An 8,676-nucleotide genomic window follows, 5' to 3' on the forward strand; every position below is an offset into this window, starting at 1 on the left:
CTCTCTGCAGCGGTTATATTCATAGTCATGTTTGCATGGGCGTGATGAACTTTTGTGACCAAATTTTCCGTTTCGTTCCTATTAATGTGATCGTGTATTCCGCTCCCACTTATAGGATGTGAGCATAGCACTGTGCTGCTCACACACGTCACAATGCTCGTCAAATGGCGGTAATTTTTCCGTCATTTCACTCTACATTTTCGAGCCATTTGACAATCAATTTTACCATTTATATAACCGCCATATAACGTGTATTTTACCTGCAGATTTACTTTACCTGGAACAGCCATATGAATAAAATATGAACCAAAAAAATTGAATTTTCAATATTTATTATTTTCAATATTATTATATATGTACATGAAATTGGAACTTATACTAATCCAGTTCATATAAAACAGAAGAACTTTAATAATAAATAAACTCGCTTAATTGGTTTTCGTTTTCCAATTGAAATCTTTTCCAAGCGAAGAGAAAATAATTTTAAGCTTTAGAAAAAACTCCAATTATTTGAATCAATTTAAATCTACAACTTAAAGCTAATTAGAAATTCAGATTAGATTTACTCTTTTTTTTTCAGATCAAGAATATTCAAAGGTGTCGTGGAATCCGATTGCTGTCGTAATTGATGAACTTAAAAATGTACGACTAGTAATTGAGTCAGACTTATTATTGTTCTAAATCTAATCATTCAAGCAATAATTCTGCAACCCATACCAGGAGTATTGATTGGTTTCAAATCTAATTCCGACAGCAATCGTATCACATCCCTTATTATATATGTACGTGATATTGCAACTTAAATTAATACAATTGATATAAAGAAAAGTAAGTACTTTAATAATAACATAAACTCTCTTAATTGGTTTTTGTTTTCCAATTGAAATCTTTTCCTGTGCAAGCACATCGCTAACCTGTGTTGGCAAAATATATGATTATACTGTCTTCGATAGATAGTCGGACGAGCCGTTACTCGGCGAAGTAGAGATGACCGTTGTGTCGGTGGCAGCTGTTACAACAGCAGTTTCTAACTTTACACCATCCGTACAGTGTGATGAATGCTTCACTGCCTTTTCCAATTGTTTGGCGCCAGTAATTTTTGCTGTTTGTAAAGCTTTAGCTGTAATGCAAATATATAAATGGGTTAAAGTGGTTTTCGTATGTTATTCAACAACTCACCCTATACCATCATCACAGCCTCCTCATCGATTTTGAATATGTGTACTGTTTCAGTATTCAGACCCAGTTCGTTTGATGCAATATTTTCGATTTGATGAATATGTATACTATCCGTTAGGCAGACAATTAGGTGCGTTCGATTCATTCATATACTGTGGGTATTTGAGCCGTAGACGTAATTGATATATTGTAACATTTGTAAACAGTTGGGTTTCTCTGCTGTTACCATCACCACTAGAGAGCTATTGAAGAGACGCTCGACCAAGATAATATGTGAGATTTACACGCATAGATTTCTTCCACCTTTTCACAGTTATTGATGGAGAAAATGCGAAAGCCATATTTACCATCCAATACGGAAATGGAACTGTGGAGGAAGAAACATTTTATAAAATTTGAATAGGTCTCATTCTTCATTCTTAGAAACATGTACGAAGGTACCTCGTAAGATATTAAAAAGCCTCAACGCTTTTTTGCAATAACTTAAAAAAAACTCATATTCATCAAATTTCTGTTTAACTTCTACATATCAATAGCTACCTTTACCACCAGAAGGAGTCACTATTGCTTCTACACCTATACTATGGTTTCCTACACCGATGAGCTTTGTAATAAACTAAAAAGCTATCTCCCCAATCTCTCCAGTTTTGTCGTCTCGCGAAACCTGATATTGTAACCAACCAAATCATCGGTGATCTTATTTAAAACATGGCCGCGCCAAATGTCGACCATATGACATTACCCTACCGACTGTCTTACACCTTAAAATTTTGGGTGTGACTTTCATCAGGATCTACATTCCTCCTACAATCCTCTAATCCCTCGCTGGCAGTACCTGGGGAAAAGATAAAGAAACGCTTATGACTACACACAAAGCAATTAGCCAGCCGATTAAGTGCTATGCGTCACCCATATGGTCGCCAAGCCTAAAAATTACCCACTGGAAGAAGCTACAGGCCTGCCAAAATACTGCTCTCAGAATTGCCACGGGCTGTCTTCTTATGTCCCCAGAACATCATCTGCATAATGAGGCGAGAATACTCCTCATCAGGGAGAGAAATGAGATGCTGACCAAACAGTTCCTGTTGAATACCCAGAAACCTGAGCATCCCAACAGACATCTGATTGGTCAACCAGCACCGCTTAGGGGCCTAAGGAGTCATCTCCGTAAGCATTTTGAGGAAATACGGCTCCTGAGAACCCAGCCGTATGAAGCGAAAAAACACAAGCAGGTCCTTGGTGAACTCCATAAACAAGCGTCGGACCTTTATGCTAGGAATTGCCCGGTGAATCCAGTACTCAAAGAAAAGTATCCAAACCTCGCGGAAGAGGAACGCATACTCCCCAGAGAAAATCGAGTCACTCTAGCTCAACTTCGTTCTGGATACTGTAACAGGTTAAACTCTTACCTATCCAGAATCAACCCCGACATACAAAATGTATGCCCCGCTTGCAATGTGTCCCCACATGACACCAACCATCTCTTTAATTGTAATGTGGAACCAACGCCTCTAACTCCCCTTTCATTATGGTCCCCCCTGTCGAAACAGCAAGTTTCCTTGGACTTCCGTTAGAGGATATTGATGATAATTTCTGATCGGTCGCACCTATTGGATGGGGCGAAGCACTGCTACAATAACAACGTGTGAAAGATGGTTGCATCATTCGTTTGTTGCTCCCTGTTGCTTTGCTTATATTTTTTTTTCTCAATTTTAAACAAATTCGCAACAATAACTAAACTTTTAATTTGTTAACAAAAATAGAAATGCGCAACAAAATTTCAATTGGCAAATCGGCTGACTTCGAAGATTCGAAATTCATATTCACCAATTATTGTTCTCTCTAGGAGAAAAGAATTGGAGGAATTTTTCTGCGGTGCTATTAAGGCAATGTCCTTTGACCTCGAGTAATTTTTTTTAGCTCGAATAGGATAGATGGGGACTTTTAATTTTAATATTTTTATGGTAAACTAGAGGTCCTCACTAAAATTTGGCTTTGTAGTAATTTTTGTTATTTTAATTGTCTAAATTAGCCGTTCTAATATTAAAATCGCCACTCTTAATACAAATCAAAAAACAAGTATGAAAAAGTTGTTAACGTTACAGTGCTTAAGGATTCATTTTAAGAGTGCATTAAAAGAAAAAGGTTTTGTTAAGCACATTTTTAAAAAGGAAAGGAAAGGTCGGTAAAAATGAGACTTACCATATATTCATATCGGCTGCTGAGTGGAATATCACCAAATCTCGGCTGCCGTTCCAAAAACTTCCTTTCTCAGAATTCGTTTGAAGAACGCCCTATCTTAGAATTTGTTTCATAAACACTCCAGCTATTGTCAAAATGTGTTGTATTTGAGCTCAGATCGGTCATTTTTGAAGCCAAATCTGAGTTAGGGCATTCTTCAACCGAATTCTGTGATAGGGCTTTTCTAATATACGGGGTTATTCAAATGTTTTCTGAGAAAGGTGCTTTTCGAAACGGCACCGAGACCGGGTGATATTGTTGTAGCAGTGCTTCGCCCCACCTAACTGCTACAACAACAACCGGGTGATATTCCAATCAGCAGGCGATATGGATAGAAGGTTTCATTTAGTTGTCCCATTTTTACTGAGCTTTTGTTTTTGTGCCTTTCGTTTTACGGATATGTTTAGATATAAGTTTTTTTATTAACTTTTAAAATAAATCCATTTTTAACTGCCGGCCGTTCAAACTCTGAACCCTATTGTATATTCTTACGATTTCAATGAGAATGATTCCCCACACTCTGAGCACGAGTATGGTCGCTCGCCGGTATGCATACGTATATGGCGCTTTAGCTTAGATGAAGTTGTAAAATCTGTGAATTAACGATCAGTAAAATGAATATCATTTACAATCGCAGTCTTATAAACCTTTACCCTTGTTGCAGAAATTGCACGTATATTTTCGTTTGGGTTTTGGCGGCTGCTGAATTTTAGTGGCCAAATTTTGCTTTAATTTAGCCTCCTCCTCCTTTAAGGCTGTCATATTTCGCTCCCGCGTTTCTGGATCTTCGTCTTTGTGCGTAGTTAAATGCGTACGTAACTCCGTAAAGTGAGGAAAAGTTGATGGGCAAAACTCACATCTATGAATATTTTTGCCCAGATGTGTACGTAAATGCGACAGCACTGGACCGCTTACAGCAAAGGTGCATTCGCAGTATTCGCATTTGTATGGTTTTCCACCGGTATGAGTACGTATATGACGGCATAGATTTAGAGCATAGGTAAAGCTTTTTTTTTTAAAAGCTTGTTGTCGCTGAAGTTTCACTGCCTTTTTGAGCGCTTTGAAAGCTTATGTGTGATGATGCATCAACACCACCCAAAGAACTATTAGACTAATCTTCGCAATTTTCCTCTAGTATAGTAGATGGTCTGAGAAGTCTCACCATTTTCAAAGGTGAAGTTTGTAAAGTGGTATCGCCCACTATTGTGGAGTCCCACATTTTAGATGGCGCTTCAATATCTTCTAGTAGTGTTACATCAATACTTTTTAAAGGAGTTTCATTATCCAATTGATGCTGCTCCTGTACGCATAAGTCATGCAAAAGACGTTGCAGTGATTGTGCTTCTTCATCTATTTCTTGTAGTTCTAAGATTATATTATTAAATTTATACCACGCAATCTTATCAACTTTCAATATGTTGTATATTCACTTACCTTGTTTACAAGGGATTTTAAAATAGTTTCCATCGGCGCTGCGCTTTTTAGCATCTTCTTTAACCATATCCTTGTTCTCGCTATGTATGTACTTAAATAGTGTGCTGTCAGGATCGGATGCTGTTTTATCACACATTTTTTCCAAAGCCATAAAACTTTCATTAGAGTACGTTGCTGTTGGCATTCGAATATAGTTTCGTCACAAGATGCCTTAATTGAAAAATTATAAGGAATCCTCTTTATAGTGTTTGCATTGTTGGATTTATTTTCATCCTCCATTTGAAATAGTTTGTTCATTGCATTTCCGCTAACAGCAACATTACTTTCGTGTTGATCCACATTCGCTACATGAGGAGCTGCGCGTGCTTCTAACAAAGTTTGTAGATCCTCCTCTAAATCCAAGCTAAAGCGTTGGCAAGATACCGGCTCTTTAGCAGGCCTTTCTAAATGTGTTCGTGAATCGAGAAAAAAATGTTGAAGATATTGTTTGTATTAATTTTTAATAATAGGTATATATTACCATGCTAAAGTGATTTATCTTTTTAAAAGTAAAGTAATAAAGTTCTACAAGCTAGTAGCTACTCTTTAGTCAAAGATTTGGAAAAATTTCAAATTCTTATATAGTAAGCCAATTAACTCTACAGTATTTAAAACATCCATCTCCATGCTCACTCGAATGGCTCATCATAAACAAGCATGCAATTTTAATGATATATTTATAAGCATTTACCGTTGCATGACAAGTAATTTCTTGACTTTTGCACGCCAAGCTTTATTTGCTTGAAATTTTTCCAATCCAGACATTTGTATTCAGAAAAATTGAAAAAGAGCAACAAACATCCAAGTTATATTTTGTTGAACCACAGCGGACAAGGCGCGGTAATCTTCCAGGGTTTTCGTTACGAAATATCTTTTCCAGATAAGCTTATACCACTTGAGCACGCTACGTTGTGTTATTATTTTATCCAATAGTTTCTTAATGGTTGCCCCATCATTTGAAATTGTGGCCTTACCACTCGAATCAACAATATGCTTGTCAATATTACGTGAACCCAATGTGGTGCGTACAGCGTCCACAATTGAATGCGAGGTATTGATGTTGGATATGATGAATATTTTTTACATAAAAACTCATGTACCCAATACAAGTTCAGGCATACCGCCGATAACACACCTTTTAAACGACGTTGTGTGTCCAAATCACTTAGCGGTTTTTCTTCTATGATTTGTAGTAATTCTTCAACAAACGTTGGAACATGTATGGGATGCGACCAAAGTGGACCGCCCATCTATATTTGGGAATATAAGAAACAATTTGGTGTGAACAATTGGTGCCAGTTAACCCTCTGAAAAAGCGACTGACGCGCCTTTTTGAACGGACATAACCGTTTAAACGGTTAAGCACCAATTAAGTAAGAAGGAAAAAATTTGATTTATTCGAGTTTAAATACTTAAGTGGGATAGTTGAAACTTACATGATGTTTATCACCGCAATGCGCACAATTTGTATTAACATTTGGTCCAGTTGGTATACCGAAATTTTCTTCCGCATTGCCTTTATCTGAGATCTTGCTTTTTACAATACCCATAGGCTGTAGCGTATAGGTATCACAACCAGTGCATTGAAATGCCATTCATTGTTTGCTGTGTTCATAATATAAAGATATTGTAAGTAATTGGATTGTGGTAAAAGGCCAAAATGCTGTATACCAACCTCATGCTATATTTACACTTCGCTTGACTACTATGCATACGCACAAATACGCGTATATAAAAATTGGCAGAAATGCTCAAAAATGGCTCAATACATTTTCCATAACGATTAGAGTGCGTTTCAATGCAATGCAATAGTATACGCAATCCCATCTCATGGCAGCATTTCATACGCAAAGGCACAGAACTATATTTGGCATTGCAGGCTTCAGGCGTATTGCCTGCCAGCACAGCCATATCATTCGCAGTTACAAGTAATCAACGCCCACTCGTCAGTGATTGTATAGCGCCATCCAGAAAGCGATTCGGACAATCATAAGGATCTAGGTCTATAACATCGAAACGCTTCTCATATGAAGTTGAAAGGTACATGAGAGTCCTATACCGAAATTTATTATTGATTATTACAGTTAAATCACTAGCTATTGATTCGTATATCAAACCTACATTGCATACCCTTCGCTTGGCACAATTAAATGTTCCACTCCATTGTTTCGCATATTTACGCTAATGGAATCTACTGCCACCTTAGATAGATCATTTGCAACAATTTCACGCACGCCTGCTACTTCTTTTGCATAACTTATGCTACGTAAACCTGTTGCAGCAAGCGCTTCCAATATTCGCAGTCCATCGTCGTATTTTACACCACCAGCCGTGTATGGTTTCTTGTCATTAGCATTGCTTGCTTTCCTTTGTATTTTGTGGATTTTTATGCGCCGCCGCTTCCCGCTCTCTTATCAACCGCTTTGAGTATACATTAAGTACTGAAATACTTAAATCACGATTAAATTCTTGTACTGGATTGTAGAATACGGCCCCGCCGGCAATAATTTCTGTAGTGCTTTCTTTGATCACACGTTCGGGTGCTTTGTCGTTCGTAGCGATCTGTTAATTCATAAAATTTAGGGCGATTTTGTTAATAACGCGAAACATATATTTACCTTATTTTCAGATATTTCCTCAACTTCCATTTTGGCTTTAAACTGCTGTGTATCCAAGTTTTTGTTATCAGCTGTTCGGTGGTGGCATACGCTGGCTGCTGCTTTCGTTGAACAGTGAATCGTGGAAACTGTTTCAACAGAGGAAATATTTAAGCATTAAAGATGCACAACACTGTTTTTTTATAAATCAACGATGATAGCCAGCCTTGGGAGGTTGTTGCTGCTGCTATCGTGGCCTTTCATTACCCGGTTGCTGTTGTGGTATATACCTTGGTATAACTGGATGTGGCGTCATTGGTCCAGTTGATGCGGACCACGAACAACAACCACCACGACCTACACTGTTTGGGTTCACTTTGCTGCTGCAAACACACCTCCGTCACAATAATTAATGGAGACCATGGAGGGGTATCTCAACAAGAGAGGCTATTTTATTGCACACATAGCCGTTTTTTTACACCGAATTTTCTAATCTGTTTTTTCAATTTTGGATAATAAATCTTAATGGTAACAAGAATTTTTTTCTTGTATGTATGTGGAAATCAAAATTTACTATTCGGCATTAGAATTGCTCACGATTATTTATACTATGCAATTACATATTTCACTTTCTTTCTTTATAAACATGCACACATTGATATGAGTTTTTTTGCTAAAACACACTTTAGTAGACCAAAAAATATTAAAGAATGCGTATATTAATTTCTGCAAAATGTAAATCACACAAATTGAAAAAATTTTCCACTTTTCTGCAGAATTAGAAATGGCGGATTTTTTGCACGCAAAAATGACGTATTTTGCTATCCCTATGAAAATAATAGGTGCGAGAGAGCACGATACATTGTGGGAAAGCAAAATTTGTCAGCATGCTATTTCATTTGTACAATTTTTCATTCCAAATCGTCACCCCTGTCAAAAATTCGTGTGGCTGTTTGCGTTTTTGGTCACACGATTTTTGCAGGGAAATAGCAACCCTACAAGAAACGCTGATAGTTTTACTAATACACTCACACTTGTAATTGACAATGCTGATCCTGCGATGACGTAAACATTGATACTCAAATTTATGTATGTTCCTTTGTTCGCTCACACATGTCCGCATGTACCCAACGACAGCCTATAATCATGAAAAAGGACTCAAACTGACTGTCATATGACAATCAAA

At 37.3% G+C, this 8,676-nt stretch overlaps 1 protein-coding gene across 3 annotated transcripts; it reads right to left on the reverse strand.

The window, feature by feature from the left end:
• Window positions 1-347: 347 nt before the first annotated feature.
• On the reverse strand, window positions 348-8,385 carry LOC137249909 (uncharacterized). Of its 3 annotated transcripts, none has more exons than XM_067781966.1 (8): window positions 7,512-8,385; window positions 7,015-7,455; window positions 6,569-6,946; window positions 4,855-6,498; window positions 4,074-4,785; window positions 3,382-4,012; window positions 1,180-1,546; window positions 348-1,120 (listed from the first exon to the last, which is right to left on the reverse strand). In XM_067781966.1, the coding sequence occupies exons 4-5, from the start codon at window positions 5,036-5,038 to the stop codon at window positions 4,532-4,534; spliced, it is 438 nt and encodes a 145-aa protein (XP_067638067.1). In that variant the 5' UTR covers window positions 5,039-6,498; window positions 6,569-6,946; window positions 7,015-7,455; window positions 7,512-8,385; the 3' UTR covers window positions 348-1,120; window positions 1,180-1,546; window positions 3,382-4,012; window positions 4,074-4,531. The 3 variants fall into 3 exon arrangements, with proteins under 3 accessions (XP_067638067.1, XP_067638068.1, XP_067638066.1); XM_067781967.1 differs by having other exon boundaries at window positions 357-1,120; window positions 3,848-4,012; XM_067781965.1 differs by having other exon boundaries at window positions 361-1,120; window positions 3,913-4,012.
• Between the last annotated feature and the right edge of the window lie 291 nt (window positions 8,386-8,676).

This window comes from Eurosta solidaginis, chromosome 4 (genome assembly GCF_040869045.1).
Source record: "Eurosta solidaginis isolate ZX-2024a chromosome 4, ASM4086904v1, whole genome shotgun sequence".
Taxonomy (NCBI): domain Eukaryota; kingdom Metazoa; phylum Arthropoda; class Insecta; order Diptera; family Tephritidae; genus Eurosta; species Eurosta solidaginis.